Source organism: Ammospiza nelsoni, chromosome 1 (genome assembly GCF_027579445.1).
Source record: "Ammospiza nelsoni isolate bAmmNel1 chromosome 1, bAmmNel1.pri, whole genome shotgun sequence".
In the NCBI taxonomy this organism is placed as follows: Eukaryota; Metazoa; Chordata; class Aves; order Passeriformes; family Passerellidae; genus Ammospiza; species Ammospiza nelsoni.
The window spans coordinates 50,008,793-50,035,669 of NC_080633.1; the positions used below are offsets into that span (position 1 = coordinate 50,008,793).

Consider the following 26,877-nt stretch of genomic DNA (forward strand, 5'->3'; position numbering starts at 1 on the left):
AAGCAGTTTGTTAGGCTGCCATGTTTTAATGGAAAAGCCACGTGTGTCAGTGTCTGCAAACTCAAAGAAACAGGTGCAGGTTTAAATTCTGCTGTGTAGTTCAATTTGAAGGATTTTGTGAGACACCCCCCCACCACACACACAGTGTAATCTTTATAGCACCAGAATTTGTCTGCCTAAGTATATTTTCCCCTCACTTTAGGGCTGTGAAAGCCAAAGACTCCATATTACAATACAGAAAGTACATATTGGTTTGGTTTTGCCTCTGTCCTTTTACTGTGGCTACTGCTTGTAGCCACAAAATTCTGTATAGTTTTAGTTTAGCCTGAGACAGAAGATGTTTCCAGTCTTGCACAAAAACGTCTTTCCCAGTACTGGTGGGGTAATTTTGAAACCTTAGACTTGAACATACATCTACACAGACAGCATAGAAGTTGGCAATTTTTTTTTCACAATTTTTAACATACTTTGTCCCAAAAGCAAAATTCATTCAAGTAGCTATTCCTAATGGGCTTTATATTGAGTAGGAATTTGTGTTGTTTTCTTTCTAACACAGATTTTCAGTATTTAAGATATCTACTAAAAATTTTTCCCAAGTCTCCAGTAGATTCTGAAAGAGTCATAAAATACCTGGTTGAAAGGGAACCTCAAGGATGATCTGGTCCAACCTTTCCTGATAAAATGAATCCGAATCTATTTTTTATTTCTAGAGAAAATTTGGAGGCACTACTTTAAGAGATATTTGTATGGAATTTTTCCGCTTTATGGTGTGAGTTTGCTTTCCCTGACTTGGTGATCGTCATGAAAAGTGATTGAATTTCCTCAGCAAAGAAGGTGTGCAGCAGCCTGTGCCAGCTCCTCCTTACTTGCATCAGTGCTGTGGAAGAAAGTCTGCTTCCATGGCCTAGAGTGTGCAGCTGTGTGAGGTGTGATCACGATTTCAGGTTTTCCACTCTCACAGAAGCAGCAGAATTTGGCCTAATGGCAAGGCAGGTCAGCTGCAGAAACATGTGGGTTCCAGCCCTTGCTGTGCACCAGCTCTTCTAGCCTTGCACACATGCCATAAACACTCAGGAGGCAACATCTGCCCAACCCTCTATGCACCACAGCAATGCTGCTGTACCCAGCTCTGTGCTGGTGTGTGTATTGTGAAGGAACTTTTTTCAGCTCAAACACCCATTTTTCTTGTCAGAGAAACAGGAGACCCATGGGCCACAGAAGTATAAAGTGTATACACCCTGATTTCACTCTTAGGCCTGGAAAAAACTTAAAACAAGTCAGATATATTAAAAGAGCTCTTTAAACAAAGTTACCTATTTGTCACACCCTCCCTTCCCTCCAAAAAAAGCCCATCTTCCTGATGTGAGTCCAATTAAAAAATACATGGTTTTGGTTCTTTTGGTTTTGTTGTTTTGGTTTTTTTTTTAACCTACTTCAGTCTTTTCAACATTATTTGTTGAAAAGAAGACAATGGATATTATGTTTTCAAAAAAATGAAAGTACTTCTGTGTTTTAAACACCTGCCAATCTGAAATCTATTGTGGCTTTTTTCCCTACTGTGGTGAATAATTTTGTGTTGGGATACCTGTGATAGTAGAAGAAGCTTGTTCTGTTCTATACACATTATCTGTAATGGAAAGGGACAGCTGTCCTCATTTTGCAGTAATTAATAATGCAGATATTTAAAATTATTGTTTTGCTAAAGAACTAGCAGCTTTTTTGGTTTTAAAAAGAAAGTGGTTTTGTAGTCTTTGAGGCATATGACAAATCAACTTAATGATAGAGCTTGAGAGGGTAAAAAATAAAGTTTTACTGGAAAAATTGAGGTTGCGCCAGCCATCACAGTAAGCATTCCTTTTCTTGACGAAACTGCATGGAATACCTAATTGTCAAACTTTTACAGAAGTCAGCTAACATTTCCAAAGTACTCTTATGTCAAAATCTGATGAAAAAGCAAGGCAGATTTCTTTCTTTTCCTTCCTTTTTTTCTTTTGTTCCCGCTTGGCTGCAAAACACTGCCTTTCTCTGCCTCTGATTCCCTTACTGCTTTCTTCGTTTGTAAGTTCGGCATACGTCAGTGTCGCTTCCTCTTTTGCCCCATCCTACCCTCTTTCCATCTTCTTCTGCCTTGTAGGTGTTCAGTATGTTTTTGGAGACCCTGGTCGACTTCATCCAGGTCCATAAAGAAGATCTGCAGGACTGGCTGTTTGTACTGCTGACACAGCTGTTGAAAAAAATGGGTGCTGATTTGCTTGGGTCTGTACAAGCAAAAGTTCAGAAGGCACTTGATGTCACAAGGTAATGAGCACTTTAAAAAGTAATAGTAACAAATTTGTTAGCTATTTTCAAGGGTTTTGCTGCTTTTATTTTGTGTGTGTGTGCTGTTTGATTTCTGGAAAAATGCACAGCTTATAGAGATCTTGAACTTAAATAAACCTTATTGCTTCAGCATTTTGGTTTCGTGAAATGACTCCTAATTGAAAGGGTTCGAGTCCTCAGTGCTGAACAATTAATATGATACCACTTACATGATTGCAAAATGTGCACTTGAACCATGTATGTTTGTTGTCTCACCTTGTATTCAGTGATGTAGAAATTGTGTTTGCACTTCTTTATTTTGCTGTGAAAGTTTCACTGGAATATTCATCTCTGCATCAGCATTAACTTTAAGGAGTTATGATAATAATGGATTTGCTTTCTGTCTTCCTTCTCACCAGACTTCACTAATAGCCTGATTTAGAATCAGAATTCTAGCATATCATTATTATATCATTCCTCAGTACTAGCATTATCTGTTCTAGCTGTAATTGCTTCATAGCAGGAATTCCTTAAATCTTATGCTTTACATGCTAGGTAAGGATGTAATACAGTGTAATAATCAGATACAGTGGCAACTGGTAGCAGTTTAGCTGGTAGCACCCTTACTAAGAAGGGTGAGAGCTTATTTGGTGCCTCTCAACAGTTCTTAAAAGAAAATTTAATGTAACTTAACATTATTTTGTTTGTTTACAGGGAATCTTTTCCAAATGACCTCCAGTTCAGTATTTTAATGAGATTTACTGTTGACCAGACCCAAACACCTAGTCTGAAGGTAAGACTTATTAGGCTTGCTTTGCAGACAGAAATTATCATTAATAGAAATTTGCTTGTCTTAATTTTTTAATTTGGATTGTTATTTTTGTTTTGTGTAAAAACAAAGAAAAAGAAAAGGTTTTCAATTAGTGGATTTTGTTTTTATAAACTTTCAGACAGTCAAGCCAGCACTGCAGGACCAGCTTCGCTCTTTTTGGAGCTCAAAGGTTTTTGTCTGAATTACTGTCTTTTTTCTTAACCCTATGTGAAACTCTTACAGTGTTACCAATAATTTGTATTTGAATGCATTGTATGCTGCTACTAACCTTTGCGAGAAACTTGAAGCATGCAGATGCTCAGTTTTAAACATGACACTAGTATGAAAATGTTTGCTGCAAGAGAGATCTAATAAAAACACAGTACAGTAAAAATGAGCAACAAAAATGTGGCTGCCTAACATCAAGCTGGTTATGCAAACTCACTCTATCAAGTCTTTCCTAATTTTATGTTTGTGATTTCCCATACTTTTTTCCCTAGTTCATATATATTTTTTCCTGTGTTCAGCCTGATAGGCCTTGAGTTATTTTAAATTATTCTAATATTAATGTGAACTTGAGTTACTATATTTAAAATCAGCTATTTCTGTGATACACTCCTCTGAAAGCAGTGTGTAGCTTTATAATTACACACATTTTTATCTAAGAATCTGTAGTCTGTAGACCTTCCAGCATATCTGAAAAGTAAAAATGTATTCTGTAGTACATTTGCAGTTCCAAAGAGTGTTCATTTTAGAACAAATGCATCAAATCCTAAGAAGATTTATAAGTTATGCGAATGGGGAAATAACAAGCATATGATAACTGGCATCTTCTGCTCTATCCTGCACGAAATATTTTTACTCCGTTTGATACTGCACAAGAGTATGACTTTTCCAGAGTTATGTTGAACCTGAAGTCACATGAATATGCCTATTTTGTCTACAATACAGTAAAACTTATATTTTTAAGCTTTTGAGGACAGTTGATACGTTGACCACTGTTGCTTCGTAGAGCTGTGTTAAAAAGGGACTGCTGTCATTTATTGAAGACAGCAAATGAGGTAGTAAAAATCAGTTTGTTGTTTAAATGAATCCTTGGAACAAATTTTATTCTGCTTGGTTTTCCTCTCTAGGAAAGTGAATTTGATGGTTGAGATATTCCTTTTTCCATACAGTAGTGTGTAGCTGTTAAAGGTGCATCAAGCACATTTCAAAGCTGAGAGTGTAGATTTGGAACAAGACATGGACTCCTAGTAGGCTAATTTGGGACTGAGTTCAAGATTATTCCCTAAGTGGTCCAGAAGGAATTCAGAAATATGAAACACTTGATGGGAAGACATTCTGAAAATAATTTTGAGAGGGAATTCTGAAATCAAGATGCTGGTAAAAGTTATCTCCATAGAAGAACCTATAGTTCTATAGTATAGTTGGAAGCAAAATAAAGAGTATTTAGAATGAATTTTTGAGACAGTAAATGATGTAACTGTTTAAGAAAAGGTAAGCTTTCTTTTTCCAGAAGAAAGTGGAATCTGCCCCTTACTTCCTTTTTATATGGTAACTACAACTTCAAGATTCAGACAGTAAAGTTATTTATTACCCACAGATCAGAAGTAACTATTTAATATCCACATTATTGAGTATTTTGCCTAAATCCCATCTTCAGTGCACCCAGATATAATAATTGATATAACCAGTTGAATAATTGGTGTGGTCAAAGCCCACTGAGTAATTGATAATCCTAGAGGACTACTCCAATTCTTGAAGTCTTGAGCTTTTATTCTTTGATAAACTATTATCTCATTGCTTTTCTTCTAGGAATATTGAGAAACAGCATTCGCTGTGACAGGAAAAAGAGAAGGGATTTTCAGCATCCCCAAAGATGGTCAGATAGGAGGATGGTAGATCAGAAATTTGAGCTGTGTAACAATTCCCTTCTACAAATTACTTTTTTGTCTGGTTTTCACTTGATAGTAATAAATAATCATCATCCTTTGGAGTAAATTGTCATTGTCATTCTCTACACTTAAAAAGACAGCTAAGTCTCAGGCAGTAAAACTTGAGCTTTAAGAGGGACCACAGGGATGGATTTGGATAGCTGGGCAGTAAGAAGGCCAACCATAGAGATGATAGAATTCTACTGACCTAATTCTTGAAAGATGCAGCTTAGTGTACTGTGCTATATCTGTCATGCTTCTGCAATCATTTTACACTTAGGTGTGGTGAGTTACTGAGACACAGTTTAGAGGTGCCAGATGTATGTGTCTGGTTTGGTCAAATGTTTGGATGAGCGTAGGAGTCAAATGTTCTAGGTGGGATATAATCTCTTTAGCTTATTTTTGCAGGGGCAAAACATACAGTTTCCAAAGGATGGATATTGTCCTGAAATACACTTCCAATCATCACTTCATTTTTCTTGTGTTTCATATCAACTCAGCCTCAGTGAGGAGTTGATTTGAGCATTGTGACCAAAGTTCAAGTTTCTAAATCCTTCTTTATCTTGAAAGTGCTGATTTGCCACAGTTGATCAGAAGATTTTTTTTTTAACCTAAGTCAGCATTAAAATTTCTAGATTAAAAAACACCTAATTAACAGAGATTCACAACAATTTATCTTTAGTGTATATTTTAGTCATTTGGTTATATAAGGACACAGACAATCACTCCTAAGTATTCACTAAGTTGGAGATAGACACCTGGGCAGTCTGAAAGTGACAGTATTGAACAGCTTCCTAGAGAGTGGTTTCAACTTAACAGCAAATACTCATTGTAAGAATTCTGGAGATGCTTTCATTGCAGTCCAAAAATTTTTCTCTCAGAAAGATTAAATGGATTGTTGAAGATGTTAGCCTTTTTATTTCTAAATTTCAGCTAAATTTCAGTATGTAGTTACTGGAGATATTGGCAAAGATACTTCTAAAGTAGATTTGCTGCTCTTATGGAGTTTTACTTGAGCATGGGGTTTTTAATCTGTAATAATACTGACCACAGAAAGGTGTAGCCCTTCCAGAATAAGTAAAAAATGCTTTTTTTGGAAATAGCTGTCAGGTTTAGCTTTGGGAATCTGTCTCACTGTGAAAAGCTCTGTTGGTAAGAACTCCCTCCATTCATTTTCTATTCAGTGCTGTTCTGTCCAAGAGCCTCCATTTTTGCCGAAGTCTGTGCAAGTTCCTCAGGAAGCATTTCTTCAGACACTAAATAATCCTGCTCTCTCACATACAATACTTCAGAGTCTCTTCATTGGGAGAAATACCTCTGGGTGTTCTAAGTGTTACAGTCCTTAACAGCAACCTTTAAGTCTTACATCAGATTTATTTAAAGCCTCAACAGTGGTGTCACAATGGTTTCCGTGTGTAATCTAGAAATGTCAACTATTGCTTTGAATTTGGAAAGCCATGTGGCCTAAGGTTTTTTGCTGCAGAGATGTTCATGGCTTGTCTTTTTCCTTGGAAAATAGCTAGCAAATAGTGCATTTGTAGATACTGATCTGCATAAGATGAAAGCCTTCAGCTGCTGCTTGGTCTAACTTCAGAGAAGTTGAGCTTTAACAGCTGCTTTGGAAATGAAATATTCATTATTAATCCTCATTGTGTGTACCAGTGTATCTTGAGTTTTTAATCACTTGCAAGTTTCATGACCAAGAGAAATTTCTAAATAGCTTTGCACAGAGCAGTTGTACTACAATCCATGAACAACCAGAAATACACCCAGAACTCTTTTTCTGTCTGGTTATGATGGACATAAGTCTCTCCCTCCTGGTAGGTATTTTTGGTTCACTGTAATTACTAGTGGAAATAAAAGCAGCTGATAGATGGTCTAAATAAATGTCCAGAACATTCATTGACGGATTGGGTGACAAATTTCTGAGGTAGTAGGAGCTGAGGAAGTAAATATTTTAGACATGCACAGGTGTAATAGACCTTTGCCCAAAAACTGTGCAGCGGTGCACAGAGAAAGCAAAGAGGGGCTGCAATCTGGGATGTACAAAACAGGGAATCTGCATAAGGAGTAAAACAAGTTTGTGGAGTAAGAGAATGATCAGATAAATAAGGGAGCTCAGGAGGTTTTCTGTCCTCCTGGTAAATCCATGTCTCTGTTATCTGAATATATTCAAACAAAGTGTGTATGTTACCCATCTAAGTCTTTGCTAGAAATGCTATTCCATACATTTTTTAGTATTTAGTGGGAAGATTCCTGTGGCTTATTTCCAGAGACTGTGACTGCTCAATCTGATGTTTTATGAAAAAAGCACTGAGTGTTAACTACTTGGTAGGAGCTAGTAAGAAGTGATCACTGGTTCATCAGATGATGTTCATTTTTCATTTTAGCACTTGAAAAACTTTCTTAATAATTCTGAATTAATCTTTTCTTCATTTCTTTTTTTTTAAATATAAGCTTCTGCATATGCAATGATTTATGTCTTTTAGTTGCTATCAGTGAAATGTAAGCTTTCTATAAGTATTTGAATGTCTGTGGAATAACTTTCTTCTTCAAATGTTAAATCCATTTGTAGATTGTTTTATTGCAAAAAAACCCATTAATGCTGAAAATGTGTAGTTTAATTGGAAAAAAAAAATCTTTATTTTAGGGAATGAACACTCTGTGAGCTCAGTTGTTCTTGCAGCCCACCATTGTTATTGTCCACCTGACTCTGTTTCTCTTTGCAGGTCAAAGTTGCAATCCTAAAATATATCGAAACTCTTGCGCAACAGATGGACCCAGGAGATTTTGTAAATTCAAGTGAAACTAGGTTAGCAGTGTCTCGAATCATCACCTGGACCACAGAACCTAAAAGCTCAGATGTTAGAAAGGTATGTTTGTTAATGTGTCCTTAGAATTGCAAAACATTCCAGGTAATTAAGAATATTGAAGTAAAAAATTTTAAATTAACATCTTGAGACTCTCCATTACAGTTGTGCTTTTATATATGTTAGTATGTTGAGATTCTGTTTCATAATTTATCATTCTTCATTGCAAGTACTGTCTAGTACTAAAATCTCTTTAATGGCCATTTTTGGTAGTTTTAATATTACATCAGAGATCACCCCCTGTGATACTGAATAGCACATTTGTAGCAGGAGTGAGAGGTAAATTTGGTAGCAAACTCAGTCTAATCTCTGTTGGCTTTTCTAGAGTCCTTTATTTTTAACAACAGGTAGGTAGATAGCTGTTGAACCTTGGACAAAGAAAGTGCTTTGATAAGGTTATAGACTTATTGTCATAGGCTTATTCTTGTAATGCTGCGCTTTGAGTGCCAACCTCCCTTTTCCACATACTGATGTAAAGTGAAAATTAACATCTGTGAGCTACATAGATACAGCAGGGGTAAATAACCATAAGAAATGTACTAGTGCTGTCTTTGGAAAGAGTTTCTAAACAGCACTTCAAATTAGTGCAGTAGAAAGCAAAAAACTCTTATCTTATTTGCGGTTTGATGGAACAGTTTGGTTGTTCTGATGGTTACAGGTCATGCTGTGTAGCTGCCATTTCCAGCATGTAAACACTCCAAAAATGTTGTACCTTTTATTGTTCCTCAGTGCAAGTGTTTATGACAAGGAGAGCTAACTCTTCTCTTTTTCTGTCTATTTCTGCAGTTTGAAAAGCAGCAACAATTAATTTGTTGTGATTTGTTTTGCTACTTTCAATTAGGTTTGAGTTTCGGCAGCTTCATCATTTCTGGAAAGAGTAACTTCCTTTGTTTAGGAGGGATGTAGGAAAGAATAGTAGGGACTATCTTACAAATTGTGATGTGAAGAAAACAAAAATAAAAATAACTTACAAGACTTCTTGGTATCTAGAATGTTTGTAATACATACTAAAAAAACACCAGAGAGTTTTTGTATTGGAAGTAATGTTTTAGTCATTCACTTCTTGTCTAACTTCATGAGTTTGAGAAAACAGTAATAGATTACATCCAATGGATTTTCCTTGCCTGGATATCATGTTCTAGTAACATATAAAAGATCATAGAACAGGAGGAGAATTGAAGCAGCACTATCTTCTAAATCTGTGAAGTTTTAGTACTGAGACACGTGCCAAGCTGTCTTATCTGATGGTTCATAACCCTAATAAGCATTTTTATGTCAATAAGTAACTGAATCATGCATAGAATTACCAGTGAGTTTATTCATCTGGAACACCTTAATTATGTAAGTTTTCAGAATTTATTTTTCTTTCCATAACACAGCTCTTTGAGGCAACTAACTGCAAAAATCCTGTAACAGTTGAAAATAAAATTTTGCCAATAAGAAGTCAAAAGAGTTATTCTGATAGTATAAAATATTTAATTCTCTTAACAGTCTTCTCAACCTGCTATCACGGCCTTCTTAATTTTATTGGGTGTAATAAGCTTTATAGAATTTGGTGTAATTTCTTTAAATTAAAAGCTTTTTCTAAGTAATTTCAGTGTAATTCGTGGATTTGGGTTTTTTCCTTAGCAAAAGCAGTTCTAGTGCTAAGTATTATGAAAAATCCTAGTTTATTAGTCTCACATTGGGTACTCTTAATATAGTTCAGTGACATGGAACTTCTTTCTGGAAAGTAAAATTCTGTTTGAAAACTTAGATTTCTTCTAAGATTAGAATGCTTCTGGAAGAAGTTTGAATCTATTCTTAGAAAATTTCTAAGAAGAAAGCAAAACCAAAGTATTTCTAATCCTTATTTCACTCTTTTAAAGATTATCTCTACGTGAGTGAATTTAAATCTCAGCAGAGACCTTATGCTGGGGAGAACAAAAACCTCTAAATACTCTAAAATGCAGGATTTCTTGGGTAAGGAAGAAAGAGAGAAAATAGGTAATTGCATTGAAAACCTTCTGCAGTCAGTATCAGTTTTGATACTATCAACAGAGCTTCGTTTTGGGCAGACTTGATGGTATCAGTTTTTGTCCTGATACAATCCTGGACTGGCTATTGTGTTCTCTTAATAGCAGCTTAAATAGACACAGTATTAAGGAGTGGAGATTGGCTAACCAGACAGAAAAAAGAAGGTGGTGATTTCCAAACCTCTGCTCAGATGCTAAATTTGTCTTGGTTTTGCTTTGTATCAGTTTAGATTAAAAGACTGACCATTAGAAATGACAAGGACAAGAGAAACATCAGACAGATTGCAGAGGACATTCAGGGTGATCATTTGAAGGGAAGGCTATCAAAGGGACAAGGAAATAAATAAGTTAAAGAAAACAACCAGTCACGAGTATGCCAAGATAATTTGTGGCAATCTGACATGCTAGGATTTTTGTTGTTTAACTTAATACTGAGATGTGTGCAGGTATGTGTGCTCATACCTTGGCTCTCCACTTTTAATTAAAAAATGCTACAGTTCATTGCTCTGGAAGCAAAAGGAGGGAAATAAATGTCTAAAAGAATTTTCTGAACTACTTGCTTGGAGTGTATTGGTGGTTAAGCAAGCTGCCTATCATTCTGTCTAGCATGAGGCACTGGTTGTCTCCAGTGCATGGCAGAACTTGAGGGTGAGCTGTATAAACTGCGCGTAGTTGGTTAATCTTACAACCACAGTCTCTGCTACAAAGAAGTCATTCTGGAGAACTTCCTCCAGCTCTCATTTGCACTTGTTAGTTTAGTGACTATGTTGACAGGTTTGTTATACTATCCAGTGAATCTTCATCAAACTGTACAAACATTACTTAATTCTTTCAATCAACAGTTCCTGTACTAGGGGGAATCCAACTGTTGTGTAATTTACTGTGTTGCTTTGTCAGTAGAGAACACTGATGTTTTTATTCAGGTTAAAAAAAACCCCAGCATGTGTAAAACATGCTCTAAGATGAATGTGATAGTAAAGATGAACTGATTAAATTGAGAGTATGGGAGGTGACATCCAGTACAAACTACTCCACAGTTTTCATTTTCAGAATTTGTAGTCAGCTAAATCCCATTGCCCCTTATGTTTGCCTACCTTTTAGAAAGGTTAAAGGAAGCAGAGGCAAGGTTAACTAACTAGCTTGGCTGTAGGGTAAGTTATGAGGAGTATCAAGTGCTGTGATCACTACTGTCTCATTCCACATTAGGGTATCTTGTTTGGTTGGGTTTGTTTTAATTTCTACAATGCTAACTGTTCCTTTTTAGGCAAGTGTGTTATCATCTGTAATTTTTTACCACTTGCAGAACTCAGTAGAAAGGATCACATGCTTGCTTCTGCCTGGAGTGTTTCATTTCTCTCTCTAAATTTATTCAACTTCCCAAACTCTGAAAGCCATTTTTCAAATTCCTTCATTTTTTTTCCAGTAAGGATGTGGGGCTAGGAGGCTTGAAAAGCACTTTTCTGAAAGACTGCTTGTTACAATGGTAGTTGTGTGCCTGAATTTATCAAAATCAGAACTTCCAACTTGCCAGCAAATATGAACTGCTTTTGTTCACATCTGTTAACATCTTTATTCAAGCTTGATCAAGACTTAAGTCACATTTTGTGATTACCACTCATTATGGCATCTTTTGCTGATAGTTACTTTGAAACTCTAATTAATGTCTTGAGTTTGTGTTTTCTTCTTGTAGGCTGCACAGTCAGTGCTGATTTCCCTTTTTGAACTCAACACTCCAGAGTTTACAATGCTGTTGGGTGCTTTACCAAAAACATTTCAGGATGGAGCCACAAAGCTTCTCCATAATCATCTCCGGAATACAGGCAACAGTGGTCAGGTATCCACTTCTGCTACTCTTCTTTCTGAAGTTACTATGTAAAAGCCTACTTAGTAGCTCTCTATGGAATGTCTTTTCCTTTTCGTCTGCAGTTACAGTTTCTATGTTGCTTCCAAGTGACTTAATAGATTTGGATGTTCTTCTTAAGAGTAGTCATCTTGTACTTTCTAAATTCAAAGTTACACACAATTGAAGTTACTAGTAATGGGTTAGACAATCCAGGAACTTAGTTGAAGCTCTTTAAATGTTTCTGGGTACCGGAAAAAAATATAATAATAAATATAATAAGTTAAAAGGGAAGCTTTTAGTCCTACTAAGTATTTTTTCTCACCTCTCCTCCTCCAGGGATCAATGGGAAGTCCTTTAACAAGACCTACTCCACGCTCCCCAGCAAGTTGGTCAAGTCCTCTCACTTCCCCAACCAATACATCACAGAACACTTTGTCACCAAGGTAATGTGGTATTACAATGCCACATCTAAGGCTTATAACACATTGTCCAAAATGTAACCCCAGAAATGAAAGCATTGGCAAAATTTTGCACAAAATGGCAGATGTTCAGAAATAATCCCTCTTCCTCCATAGAGTGAGACTGCTAGGCCTCCCAGAAGGATCTGACATGCTGGCCTGAGGTGGGAGAGGGCTGTCCATCTTGGAATGCAAATGGTTTAGCAAGAGAGCAAACCCAAGTGTGCTTCTCTAACAAGTGTTAAAATATGTCATCTCATGTCATGGTTTAATCCCAGTTAACAACTAAGCATCATACAGCCACTCAGTATCCCCATGGTGGGATATGGGGGACAGTCAGAATATAAAAGAGAAAAAGTTGAGATAAAGACAATTAATTAGGTAAAGCAAAAGCTACATGTGCAAGCAACAGACAATGAATTTGCCATCTCTTATGGGGGATCAGATGTCCAGCTGTCCCCAGGAGAGCAGGACTCCATCACTTGTAGCAGTGACCCGGCAACTCAAGTGCCATGACTCTGAACATCCCTCCCTTCCTCCTTCCCTCAGTGATACATGTTTAGATGGTGATGCCATATGGTGTAGAACATCCCTTTGGTCAGTGGTGTCAGCTGTCCCAGCCATGTCCCCTTCCAGCTCCTTGTGTACCCCCGGGCTGCTCGCTGCCAGGGCTGTGTGAGGAGCAGAATAGGCCTTGGCTCTGTGTAAGCACTGCTCAGCTGGTGCTGGAACAGCCCTATGGTAACAACCCCATTTCCAGCACAGATCCAAAGCATAGTCCTCCAGCCAGCTACTATGAGGAAAGTTAAGTCTGTCCCAACCAAAAGCAGCAAACTGGGTCATCAAGCCAGATTTAAAACTGGGGAGACTAAAGAAGTAATAGTTTACAAGTGTTTTTTACAGTAATGATGTTGTCAGCAAAGTGGACAACTTTGTAATTTTGCTTTTACCAGTCAACTTGCTGTTGAGTTTTATCAGTGCTCCTTACTTGAGCACTTTTTTCAGAATAAGAGGATGGTGTAAAAATTCCAGTTGTTTCACATTCAGCAGAGTAAAACCGAGCAAAATAAGTTTTTCTTCAGGCACTTGCTGTCACCTAATGTAGCTTTTCCCTTACCTACTTTTCAGTGCTTTCTGTGTCGATGTTGGTACACTAAGGCATACCATAATACAATTTTGGATTGTGAAGAGACAACTTTCTTAATGTATTTCAAGAAAAGTTATCATCTTAGTAATATTTCCTCAGTCTCTGTAGTTGCCTGCTAATGTGATTTAAAAGTACAGGTCACAAAATAAATCCATCTTACTTCCTATGTCGTTCTCTGTGGCCCACAGTGCATTTGACTATGACACTGAAAACATGAATTCTGAAGATATTTACAGCTCTCTTCGTGGAGTCACTGAAGCCATTCAGAATTTCAGTTTTCGCAGTCAGGAAGATATGAATGAGCCTGTAAAACGAGATGCTAAAAAAGATGATGGTGACACAGTGAGTATTTACACTCAGTCCATGTTGGTATCAGCAAACTAAGCTAGTGTCTGATTGATTGCAGATAAGAAAGCATCTGTTTCAGGAGGTTTATATTCTTAAATTGGGCATGTCTCCTAAATTACTTAAGAGCTTTAGAAAAATATGTTCCTAGTCTTGAGCTGCATTTTGAAAATGTAAATGCTGATTTTACATAGCAATGTCTGTGTCTTTAACATGTTAACAGTTTACAAATCAGTGATCTTGCAAAACAGCTGAAATTATTTTTCTGAGATGTTTGTATCCTAATACATGTTTTTCTGAATGTTTTATTTTATTTTGTACACAACCTGTGGGATGTTAAGATGCACTATTTAAGACTCCTGTTTCTGTTAAACTTTGGCTGTAAGATTTGTTGAACTTGCGACATATATATATGCTTAAACACATTTTTAATCACTTTGCACCAGACTTGTAAGATAAAATACAACTATTTTTGGTTTATGATTTTTTTGGACAACATACACCTTTTTTCTGGGCTTTTTTTTTGTTTGTTTGGTTGGTTTTTGTTTTGGTTTTTTTTTAAGGAAAGCAGCTTTTAGGGAAATAAGACTTCTTACTTGAAGGCTAGTTTGAAAATTCTAAGCATTTTGAAATGTGTGAGTTTTTGCTATATAAATGAATTAGTGCTGTAGTTAATGGAAAGGTGTAGGAGTGTTTCACATGCTCCTGTGACACTTGCTGTGGTGCAGATTTGCAGTGCTTCGGGAATGGTGGACATGCGAGCAGGAGGTGGTGTGAGCGATACGGGCCGGACAGCGCTGGATAACAAAACGTCATTACTCAACACCATGCCTCCCCACTCCTCACCACGCTCACGAGAGTACAACCCATACAATTATTCTGATGGGATCAGTGCATTCAATAAATCTGCTTTGAAGGAAGCCATGTTTGATGATGATGCAGAGCAGTTTCCTGATGGTAAGATTCAGATGACATTCTGTGCTAGAAGAAAAATTATGAGATTTTTCTATCTTGGAGTTCAGTTCCTGAAGTTATTGTTAGGGAGATATGTATCACTTCTTTGAGAGGTTTTTACAAAAGCTGTATTTTAAATTAGTTTATTTGTTAGTCATCTCTTTGAGTTACATTGTTGGATTACCTGGTAGCTCTAGAGACTAAGGGTAAAAATGAAGGAAATGCTGAAGTATGTTGTGTACTTCTGGAAGCACCTCCTTTATCAGTATTGCCAGTATAAATTTACCTATCAGATTGTTTTATGATTGAAATTTAAAGCAGGAGGGTGGAGAAAAGATTTAGTAGTAGTAAAAGTAGAAGTAAAGAAGTAAAAGTTTTACTTCTACTTTAGTAGAAGTAAAACTGGATCAAACTGGTTTGGGGAATTAGGTGAAAGATTAAGTATTTTGTTAGTAATATATTTATATCTGAAACATGGCATTGGCATTTTCTATTGACTAAACATTATTTTTAAATGAAACATAACAAACCAGCTTTTTGCCAGGAATGTGGTTCATCTAGCCCATGTAAATATAGGAACATGAGTTGTTTTGTAGGCTTCCAGAGCTTCTTTATGATATTTCTCCATTTATCTTTAGGTAATTTTTTCTATCTCTATTTTAAGAAGGTTCCAAATTAGCACTACTATCATTATTTTAACAAATAGTCAGTGGTTCTCATAATCTGGTATTCACTGGTTCAGCTATAGATTAAGCTTTTAAGTAAACACTTTCTTAATAACAAGGGACAAAGCAATCACCTCCCTTCTACCTGTTTTGCTTTTGTCATTCTGCAAAAGATGTGTTACAGAAACAGTTAAAAACCAGTTCTTTTTTGACATGGTGTTTTATCCACCTATTCTATAAGTTGGCTTTAAGTTTGCATCAAATCAAAACCAAATCCAAGTATGGTGCATTTTTCTTTGGTTTTCTTATATATCATGAAGAAGCATGTAGTGCAGCCAGATACTATCTTCTGAAAAAGATGGAGGGAAAATCACAGTTTTACAAATCGTGTCATGTGCATATTAATAATTAAATAGCTTTGCCATCCACATACAGAGCCAGGTTATGTTCGAGATTCTGTATTAAGGGACCTTGTTTTACATGGGAGAGGCCTCCTGCCTTCTGACAACTAATTTTTGGGTATTGCATTAAACCAGATGCAGTCTGTGCTGTGCCAGCATGATCCAGGTTTGTAACAACTCACAACTGGCTGGAGTGAAGCCAGTTCACTCATCCCCATCTAGTATGAGTTTATTCTGGTTGGAAGAGTAGTGCAATGCATTATTTAGGTCTGCTCTTTAATGGGTCTTGATGAAGTACTTGCTTTCATTCCTGTGCTGTTCACCCATAGTATTTAGCTGTATCGTGTACATTCTGTCATTTGTGTGTTACTTTTAGAATTTCACTGGGATTATTTGTGAGAAGTCTGCAAGAGAAAAGATACACTTGGCAAAAAACCTTGTGCATACAACTCCTCTGTTGAGAGTTACACACCTTCCCCATAAACCTGAAGGGCTAATTTGACATTAGTTATTTTTTTGGAAACTCCACAGAATTGCTGCTTGTTCCTGCCACAAAATTACTTTAGTACTGGATTCCCAGCTATCCTGTCATGCATTACTGACAGAAAGATGTAGAAATACAAGGCTAGATTGGAGAGCCTTAGCTGCTCATACAGTCCTGTCAACAGCACTGGGGCAGGAATGTGTATTTTACAGATGGTTTGTCTGGCAGTTGAAAATTTTCTGTGGAGGAGATGCCACAGTGTGCCTCACATGACTCACATTTGAGTGTTTTGCTTCTCTTATGTAAAAAGATCTTCAGAGTAACAACCTAAATCTTCCAACCACTTGCACTTTGATTTTTTCCCAAGGGAAACACTCTTTATCTGAAGCATAGGGAAACAGTCCCTGTTTGAAAAACAGTGTTCTTCTCCAAAGAAGCTTGTATATTTCAGCTTGCTTCCATGGCTTGCACTTTTCAAACATCTTCCTTTTTACCTCCCACTTTGTACATGGGCTTAGGATTTCTGCTTCTGTGTCTCACATTACACTTGGCATCTTTTTTCTTCCAGACCATTCCTTTGATTTAACATGACAATTTTCAGTTCTTACCCTGTTCTTCAGAACATTTGTAATTGCTCCTTAAAGTGATGTCATCTGCAGATTTTTTAAGTTGGCTCCAAATTTTTTTGATAGCACTAACAAATGCATCCAACAGAGCCAGGCTCTGCACACATCTAAGCAAGGACATCACTCATACCCTCCTGGATTAATAGAAAGCCATTTATAATCCAGTCACCCTGCAAGTGATTCATCAAATTTTGCACTTGCTTTGTTTGCTTTTTTTTTGGCCATCATGTTTGCATAGCTTTTATAGTAGGATGTTGTGAGTGGCAGTAGGAAAATCTTTCCTAAATTCAGGACATACCTACATGTTCCCTTTTAACCCCTACACTGTTTGTCCTGTCAAAAGGATATCTGATCGGTTTGAGAAGAGCTGTTCTTCATCAATTATTTATCTCTCTAATGCATATTTTAATTCATTCAAATGAAGGAGCTATATCTGCTCCTCTTCATTTGTGTTTTCTTTCCTTTCTGAAAAATAAATTTTGAGAGTAGATTTTGAACGTGACTTCTTTTATGCTACTCCATTCTTACCTAGAGAATGTTTGGAAATTAAATACTGGGTGCTAAGTCATACAAAGAAATGGAAAAGGCAAGCTGAAAAAGCATGTCCCTCTTGGTTATCTTCATGTTTTTCAGTTATGTAGTCCATACACACTGAAGCTTTTTCCTCCCCTTACTCCTGCATGGACATGGCTATTACCTTCCCCTCTCTTTAACCCTTCCATCCATCCATCTAAGATGACAATACAATGAAAATGCTTTATTTAAACAGATATAAGTAGTTTTGCAAATGAAGTGTCAATATGCATTCCCTGAAAATGGATTTGCTATTCTTACAGTTTTGTAGAACAAGTATAGAAGTGCTGCCAGTAAAAGTAATGATCTTGCTTCCATAAAAATGACTGTCCATTCTACTCATCTGCTTTAAATAATAACTGACCTAATGCAATTTCAGTCTGCCCTTTAGTCAAACATTAATCATCCATTAATACAGAGGCAGCAGAAGTGTTTGTGGTTTGATTTCAGGTGCTGGTGCTCCTGTTTATTCATGCAAAACCGAATGCAAATAGGAATGTGGGATTCAAAACCAGCATGATTTTTACAGTAGCTGACATGTGATATTAAGATATTTAATTCTGTGGTACTCAGCATTTACTGTTTTCTTTGTACAAATGCTTTGTACAGCATTTTCAAGTTCAAGGGCTGTGGTTTCTCAGTGTATGATATAATTAATTTGTCATGGAGGATGTTTTTCATGTGTCAGTTAATACATGCAGTCATTTCAGGAAAGGTGCAATGCATTTGTATTCTATGCCAGAACTTCCAAATTTTCACCTTAGGAAATGGCATATTTCTGTTAATTTATCCAAATGTTTCAGTGCAAAGATGGAAGCTATATGCTTCCCTTTCTTAAAGGCTGAATAAAGATTCTCAAGTTGGTATTCAAGTTTTCATTAAGACCATATTTAAGTTTCTTGATGGTTTGCAGATCACTCGGTTTGCAGTCCAGTGTTTACAAATACAGGCTGTATTAATAATGTGTTTTTCCATTATAATGGAATCCTGTCTAATAAAAACTAAAATCCAGAGCCATCTCTAAATGAATTGGTTTTGGGATCTATGGGACTAGCCCTGGTTTTCCTTTATTTCAGCTCTTTTGTATCAAGAACTATTGTTATACTTTTTTTTTCCCCTGCTTGTTTTAGCAACCTAGCCATTGTGGAATCTTGGCTTACAAAGTCCAAACAATTCTGTAATACTAACAGAGAAAATATTTTTTTTTCATCTTGAATGGAAGGGTCATATGGGAAAGATGGCCCTTCTTGTATAGATCAGATATAAAAGGGTGCAGAGTACTTAGTGGGTACTGCAAGCCTAAAAACCCCTGCAGCAGACTAGCCTGCAAGGAAGCTTTTGCTGTGTCATTGTAGGGATTTGGGAGGGATTGTTAGCTTGTTCAGCAGTGTTGGCTGCACTGAAAATGTAGTGGCCAAACTGCAATGCTTGCAGGCACATGGGGGGGGAAAAACAAAAGCATGCTCGAAAACAAGCAAGTCATTCTAGAATATATCCTTTAGTTGTACAACAAGCACTGTTATTGTTATCTGCAGTAACTGTTTGTGCATTCCTTTTTGACAGAGCCTCCCATGGACCATTCTGATCTGGTTGCAGAGCTACTGAAAGAGTTATCAAACCACAATGAGAGAGTTGAAGAAAGAAAGGCTGCCCTGTATGAGCTCATGAAGTTAACTCAGGAAGAGTCTTTTGGTGTTTGGGATGAGCACTTCAAAACAATACTTCTGCTGCTGCTTGAAACACTTGGAGATAAAGAGGTAAATTCAGAAACATCCAGTTAAGAATGTTAACAAAGTACATGGCTTACTTTCAGTACCTTTGACATTTGTATGAGTTGTAGAAGGGGCACAAATTCCAGTCAGTGGTGGAAAAATAAAAAAACGTGAAAATACAAAAATGCCATGAAGTCCAATTCCTCTGATGGTGAAAAGGGCATCAGTGATACTTACTTTCTCCAGGATTCCTATTTGTGGAATCTGACAGATTGAGTGAAACATTTTTGCACAGAGATTCAAAGCTCTTCTGTTTATAGCCCCTGAATGAATCTGGAATTTCAAAACATCATGTGTGGCAAAGCATTTAAATATTTGTTTCTAAAATACAGTAATACTCGTTGTGAAGGGACTGAGTTCTTTCTGTGTAATAGAAATGTAGAGAACTATGTAATGTAGAGAACTAGTTCTCTAGAAAGGCCATGTTCCTGAAATTGCTCAGGATCAAAAAGACACTAGTACTTGTGTTTGATTTTGAAAGTAATTGTATAAAGAAAAAGTAACAAATGTGTTTGCATGATGGTTTTATCAGCCCTTGTGTTTGGAACTTCTGGGTAGCATGGATAAGTCAGAATAAGTTTAGTAATATGTTTATGATCTGTCACCTGCATTTTCTGCAAAAAAAGAGATTGAAGAGATTCTTTCCTACTTTTATTTGTTAACACTAGATTGAGCCTGTTTATGTGTGCAAAGCATAATCAGATTTTTTTTCCATTATTAAAGATTTTTCCAGCAGCTGAACAAATGTGAAAAGCATATGCCTGTTTAAAGATGCATAACTCATTTATTTTAATATTGAATCTTTAGCATGCAATTAGAGCTTTGGCACTGAAAGTTCTAAGAGAAATTCTAAGAAACCAGCCAGCAAGGTTTAAGAATTATGCAGAGCTCACAATCATGAAGACCTTAGAAGCACATAAGGATCCTCATAAGGAGGTCAGTAATCAGTTATTTTATTTGTTTAAAGTTATATTATTATAAAATTATTACAGAATGAAAGAACTGTCCAGAAAATGTGAAATAATAATTTCTTACCGAGGAAGTAATTTTTTTAATAATGAGCATATTATTATATGTTTAATAACAGTGATGTTATTAGTAAACATGGGTTTGCAAGAAAAAAAAAACCCTGCAGTTCTAAAAGGTTCTGAATGGCTAATATCATCTCTAATAACAATTGCCTTGGGTGCCATCCCACAGGACCATGTAACCAACAGCGTGTCACCATGGCTCTTCAAGGAATAACTGAAAGGTGCTTTTTCCTTGTTTGGCATCTTAAGCCAAATATAAGTGTCTTAGAGATGTGAAACAGTCTTTTGGATTGAAATGAGATTCATGGTTGAGAGATGAGGCTAAACAAGACAAGGAATTGTCACCCCTTTCCATTCTGCTCCATTTGAGAGCATGGCTTTGAATGGTGTTAAGGGAAAATGCAGAGGAATATGTCAGTGGGGGAGGTGCTTGTGCCAGGAATAGTGAGGGGATTCAGGAGAAGGGTAAATGTAACCTTGCTCAGAGTTATTTGTGATGCCTGCATACACAATAAAGGACAATGCATGTAAATACAGGAAACACAGATACAACAACAAACCCAATATTCAGCTTCTGACATCAGTGTCACTGATGCTGTGGAAAGAATCCATGTTTATACTAAATGAGTCCATCTTCCCCATGCAAGGGCACTTTGTGGAATTTACTGTGGAGTTTCAAGCTTTGAAGTTGACTGCAATTCCTCCCATCCCATGACTTTATCACTCATTTGATACTCATTTCTCTTTTCCCCTTGCTCTCTGGATTTGTTTCATACGCTGCATTTATTACAGTGTCATTTCCCTATTGTTCCTTCTCCGTTCCTGTGCTTTTTTCCCCTCTCATCATTTTGTGTGCTAGGAGTGAGAGAGTAACGGATGGAGAGAAAATTTTGAAGGTTTTTGTACACCACTGTGTACCACTCATTGTGTACAGTGCTTCCCCTTGTTAGATGGCAGATGCCACCACAGCACCAATGTGAAGATCAGATGTTAATTTTCCCTGTGGTGCCCTTATTGTATTTTGAGCTTGTGTAGCTGGTGAAGTCCTACCTTATTATTCTTGTTCTGCATATTCTTCAGGGTTAAAGTACTCCTTTGTCATAGTTTCTTTCGAAATCATAGGGGAAGAACATCTCTATTGGCTTCTACAATTAGCAATCTAGGCATGTCATTAAACACACCTTTGAAATTAATGTGAAAGCATGTTTTATCAGTGATCTCTGACCCAACAAGCAATAACAAATGACAACACAAGCAATTACAGGTTTACAAAGGTGGTGATACTTCAATATGTAGTTGGAGGGTATGCAGATTACAGAAATTTTAGATTTTATTAAACAAGCAGATTTGAAAAACTGGTATGTGTATTGCCAAGGGCATAGTAGCCACAGAATATTGGGAAGAATTGTGGTTTTACAAAACAATGTCCAAAGGCTGGACATTATATTTATATTTCTATATTATTATATTTCTATAATACTGCAGGGGTCTTGATAGAAAATTTTTATGCTCAAGACCATTACTGTTAGAAAACAGACCACAGAGTAAGAGTCTTATACAAATCACTTTTCTGTCTTTATCTTTCAATAGGTGGTGAGATCTGCTGAAGAAGCTGCTTCCATGCTGGCCACTTCCATTAGCCCAGATCAGTGCATCAAAGTTCTCTGTCCAATTATCCAAACTGCAGATTACCCCATTAATCTGGCTGCAATCAAAATGCAGACAAAAGTTATAGAAAGAGTATCTAAAGAAACCCTTACTCAGCTTTTACCAGAGATTGTGCCAGGTCTAATACAGGTAAGGAAAGAAGAAAGAAGCAGCAAAACAGACTAATAAAAAGAAACTGTATACATAGGAGTTGCAAAGTACCACTTGGTTCTTATAAAGGATTTCACTTGTCTGATAGTTGATGGCTGCCTTGACCCAAAATACTTTCAATAGTGGGAACAATCTCTTTGATTAGCAGGGAGCTAAATTATAACCATGATTAGGACTCAGGAAATTTCAGTAGGATAAAAAGTCCTGGTTATAGGTAAGCTTGGTAGATACTTCCAGTTCTAAGATAGTTCTTTGTTGTTTGTACCTTTTTCCAAGTTACATAATTTGAGGTGAAATTGTCCATGTTTTATTTGTGTATAATTGTAGGGTTTCATCAATGGGAGCTTTTAGGAGACAAGAGGAAAGAAGCAATTTTATGAAGTTAAATAAAATTAGAAGAATATCCAAGTTTTCTCTTCCTTGGTCTTTAAAACTGAAATTTTTACCACCTTTTTATCATATCAAGAGCCAAAATACATTAATTTCCTTCATGGATCAAGACTCTTTAGAGTTGGCAGCTGCAGTCTGCAGATTTCTGTCTTTAATGAGTGTGATCCGGTCATACATCTGCAGGAAAATAGAGTCAGAGAAGGGGCCCTCTGGGAAGGGAGTCTGAGTGAGACAGCCAGGCATGGAGTGATAGTAAAATGGCAAAAAAACCAAAAGTCATGGAAGAATGAGATGGGGGTTAACAAAAGTCTAGCTGTTAAGAGAGTTCTTCATTCAGAGCCAGGAAGCTCCAAATTGGGAGTGGTCTTCTGCTTTAAGTATAATCTAGAAAGGCTCTCTTATGTGCTCACCTGTTGCATGGCAGCACTCTGTTTTCAGTGTAACTTATGAACAGGACTGTGTGGGTTTTAAATTCACCCTAGAAAATTATTATCAATGGTTATTAATATGCAGCCTGCTTTTTAACTGCATGCTCTGTATTTGTGTGTTTGGTTTTTTGTTGGAATGCTTTGTTGGGTTACACTGGCTTTAATTTCCCATAGACTTCAATGTATTTATTATAGTAAATAGCTTTCTGTGGATTTTAATCATTAACTGATAAGGTATTAAGGTTAATTTTCTTGCTTTCTAGGGTTATGATAACTCAGAGAGCAGCGTTCGTAAGGCATGCGTTTTCTGCCTTGTAGCCATTCATGCAGTAATTGGTGATGAACTAAAACCACATCTCAGTCAACTCACTGGCAGTAAAGTAAGTAGAAGATATGGGTCAAAGAAATCTTGGCTCATAATTGCATCTATGAGTTTGCATTTTGGTTGCCATTGCCAGAAAGTTTCAAAGAAGTGTATAGAAGTTGAAAGAGAATATCAATTGTATTAATACAGCTTTGCTGTAAAATATTCCAAACTGAGAGTCCACAGGTTTTTTATATGCAAGTGTGCAAACTTTTGCATAAAGATCATTACTAAACTGTGTTTCTTACTACTTTTTAATGCAGTCAGTTTCTTGTATGCTGGTGGCAGTGATTATGGCTGTATTCAGCAGGCTTTCCCTATTGGTGTTTCTTGTCTTTGTTTTCATGCAAGTTGTGATTGAAAAACAAGGAACATAGTATGTCCATGCTACATACAGCAGTTCCATTTATTCTTCCTCCTTGTTATTTTGCTTTCACCAGTCTTTTCAGTATCTCTAATTTGAAATAATAAGAACCAGTCTCTGGTCCTTTTTGTTTCAGGATATTTATGACTTCATTGACATCTTTTTCATGCAATTTTTTGCATCTAAACAGCTGTATGTTAGTTGTGAATCTTTTTGTCCTTGGGAGTAAAACAGGACAATTAATTTTGTGTGTCTGTGAATAAGACAGTTCAATCTTTAAAATAGTCTCTGGCAGTGATCATATTTAAAGTGACTCTAGACAGTAGTGGAAGCTTTAGTACATACCAGCATTAGCATTTCTGACTAGAGGCTTAAACCTCAGCAGTAACTTAAAAGATAAAGGAACCCAAACCACTACCATATTTAGAAAAGCATTATAATTGGAGGAAAATATTCCATCTGTCTCAATCTAGCTACCTGATATAATATTCTTTATATCCTTAGAGAAGCTTGAGCAGTTTCCTTGTGTCAAATTTTACTTGTGATTGATGTTTTCATTGTCATGTATGTTCCTTTTGAGTACCTGTGTACAGTACAATTTTGCTTTTAGGGAAAAGAAAAAGAATTAATGTCTTATTTTGTTGTACCATTCCTGTAGTCAGTCTGTATAGCTTGCAAATACTAAACAAAATTAATTTCTGGCTTAAATTTGCAGATGAAATTATTGAACCTTTACATCAAACGTGCACAAACAGGCTCTGGAGCAGGGGATACAGCAGCAGATATGTCTGGACAAAGCTAATGAAGCTGACAAGAGTTAACCAGGTCTCCTAAAGCAAGGGCAAGGCCCTCTTCAGTGAAAGGAAAATCTTTACATGCAACTTCTGGAACTTTTTTCTTGTTTTGTTTTCTTTCCCCCCCTTTCTTTTGTTATTTTTCTTTTGTTTGGGGTTTTGGTTTTTTGGTTTTTTTTCCTTTAACCAATGGCTGTCCTCAGCCTGCATGAGACTGTTGCAGTAGAATTATTCCAAATCTAAGGAAAAACAGTATTAACATCAGTTGATCAAAGCAGAATAAAAATTTTAAATAATCTTATCCATCAGTTACCCTGTTCATAATCCTCTGTGTCTTCCCATTAACTTTTGCCAGTGTTACTGTATTAAAAAAAAGATTTTTTTAATGCTAATTAAAAAGGTATGCTTTAAGCTTCAGAAGTTAAAATATAAATTCTGTTGCTTTTCTTCAGCTGCAGATAACATTACTTTTTTATTGCTATTTTGTTTGAGCATCATGTCCTTTGCTAGAAACAAGAAGTGATGTGAAACAAGGCTGAACTAGTCTGAACTGCAGTGAGACTCGTTCACTGTGTTGGTGGTTCATCATCTTATTTACAGCTTGTTTGGGATATTCTGGAGATTGAGAAATATGCCTATAAAAAGAAAGCTGGATCGATCCAGTCCTGTCACAGTGATATTGTTCATTGGTTGTATGTTTGTTGCATAAATAAGAATTTGGTGTGCGCAGCAGAGGACTGGTACAACCAGTACCTCTTAATGTGGGAGCCAGCCCTGCCAGGGCAGCACTGCACTGCCGAGCTGGTGGCAGTGTGGCAGCCTGCTGGTGAGCAGCAGAGTTCATGGTCACTTGATGGACGTGAACCATCCTTGTCACCTTTCGTTCTTCAAGCAGGATGCTTCAGAATGGAGTGCTCTGCCCAAGCATGCTCAGTATGTATTTATCTTTATCACTAGAATGTTTCCTCTCAACCTAATTGCTGGAACAAGTAGTCTTGTATTGTAACTCACATGGGATCTTATGACAACAGTGCAGAAAACTATTTATTCCTTACCTTCTGAAAAGCACCGAGATTTTTCTGCATTGAATTTAAATGGGGGGAGGGGGGAATAGTCACAAACGCTATGGATCTCGCCACCTGTTAATTTAAAGAAAAATATATATTTTGGATGAGTAGGAAAAGCTGCACCAAATTATTTGCATGGTTTTCTTGAATAGCATCCTCAAGACCCATCTGGATTAAGGTGTGGAAATGTTTCAAGGGTTTGTTTTTCCATTTTTGAAAAAGAGTTAGTATATTGTGAATAATGGTTCTTTGTATTTATGAAGTTGATAATGGAAAGAGAACAAAGATAAGTAAATGTGTCCCTAAATGTTGTCTTTTCCTTTTTTTTTTTTTTTCCTTTTTTTATCCTTTTTCTCTTTTATATAAGCAGCAAGCTGATTAAGTGAGAAATGGGATGAAACAGTGCCCTTCCCAGGAATAGTGGAACTTTTTTTCCTGGCATTATTTTCCCTTTGACTGTGATTTTGTCTAGTTGATGGAAGTGTATCCTGATAAGAGAGAAAATAGTGGTGCCAAGGATGATGATCTATGCTAGGCTGAAATTCTCTCTACCTCTTCAGGGTGACTGATTTTGACTGAGCTGCTGCATATAGCACCCAGTAGAAGAACTATCTAGAGAAAAATCTTTATTTTTTTTTTCCAAATTATCACTTAATGTGTATTCAGAACTCTATTCTTCAACATTGCAGCCAAATATCATAAGAAACTACTTACATACTTTACCTGCTAGGAACCCCGAAAAACAAAACTGAATAAAAAAATAAGTCAGATGCTTGTAGTTAACATGAAAGGTTGTTTCTACTTTAGTTTGAAGTGAATGCAATAGAAAGAGCTAAGATGTGGTTATTAAAGAAGCAATGCCATTGCAGAGATTTATTTGGAGGAAAAGTTGTAGAAATATATGTAAAGACTTAAATCCAAGACTGTCATAACTCGTTGCTAGCCCTTTTTAGCAGCTACATGAAGAAAATAGTATCTCCTCCTTCTTTCCTTTGTTACGTGTAACATCCTTGTTGTTTTCTACTGTTTAATTACATTGTGTATTTATAGTTCTATGCTTACCATTGTGCATATACTGGCAATAAAATGTACATAACATTACTTAAAAGATTAGCAATGTATACATTCTGGTTTTTCTGTTTTATTTGATCACATGCTATGAGAAAAATTATAAATGTGATTCGTACAGCATTGGTTAAAAAGATTTATCTTCATGTTTTGTGCATCCAAATGATGTTTCTTTATATAGTTTTGCTACTAAATCTGACTTGGCATTTGAGAACATGCTGTGAATATAGGTATATTGGACAAATTTTTTAAAAATTGAATAGAATCTTTATGAAAACAGTTTCCTTCATCTAGGCAGATTTTTTTGCTTATTATTTCATTTATTTGTATATGATACATCATTTACATTTTATTTTT

At 36.5% G+C, this 26,877-nt stretch overlaps 1 protein-coding gene across 19 annotated transcripts in view; it reads left to right on the forward strand.

The window, feature by feature from the left end:
• Positions 1 to 26,565, forward strand: part of CLASP2 (cytoplasmic linker associated protein 2) — a 146,641-nt gene extending 120,076 nt beyond the window's left edge. For 13 of the 19 annotated variants that reach the window (XM_059472721.1, XM_059472728.1, XM_059472749.1 and 10 more), the window contains 12 exons: positions 2,135 to 2,298; positions 3,013 to 3,091; positions 7,773 to 7,916; positions 11,619 to 11,762; positions 12,108 to 12,214; positions 13,565 to 13,718; positions 14,450 to 14,678; positions 18,988 to 19,181; positions 20,004 to 20,132; positions 21,818 to 22,024; positions 23,127 to 23,243; positions 24,307 to 26,565. In XM_059472721.1, the coding sequence (XP_059328704.1) occupies positions 2,135 to 2,298; positions 3,013 to 3,091; positions 7,773 to 7,916; positions 11,619 to 11,762; positions 12,108 to 12,214; positions 13,565 to 13,718; positions 14,450 to 14,678; positions 18,988 to 19,181; positions 20,004 to 20,132; positions 21,818 to 22,024; positions 23,127 to 23,243; positions 24,307 to 24,393 (1,755 nt within the window). In that variant the 3' untranslated portion in view covers positions 24,394 to 26,565. Of the gene's footprint in view, positions 1 to 2,134; positions 2,299 to 3,012; positions 3,092 to 3,248; positions 3,300 to 7,772; positions 7,917 to 11,618; positions 11,763 to 12,107; positions 12,215 to 13,564; positions 13,719 to 14,449; positions 14,679 to 18,987; positions 19,182 to 20,003; positions 20,133 to 21,817; positions 22,025 to 23,126; positions 23,244 to 24,306 lie in introns of all 19 variants that reach the window. The other 6 variants (XM_059472711.1, XM_059472745.1, XM_059472775.1 and 3 more) reach the window with 1 other exon arrangement.
• The last annotated feature ends 312 nt before the right edge of the window (positions 26,566 to 26,877 follow it).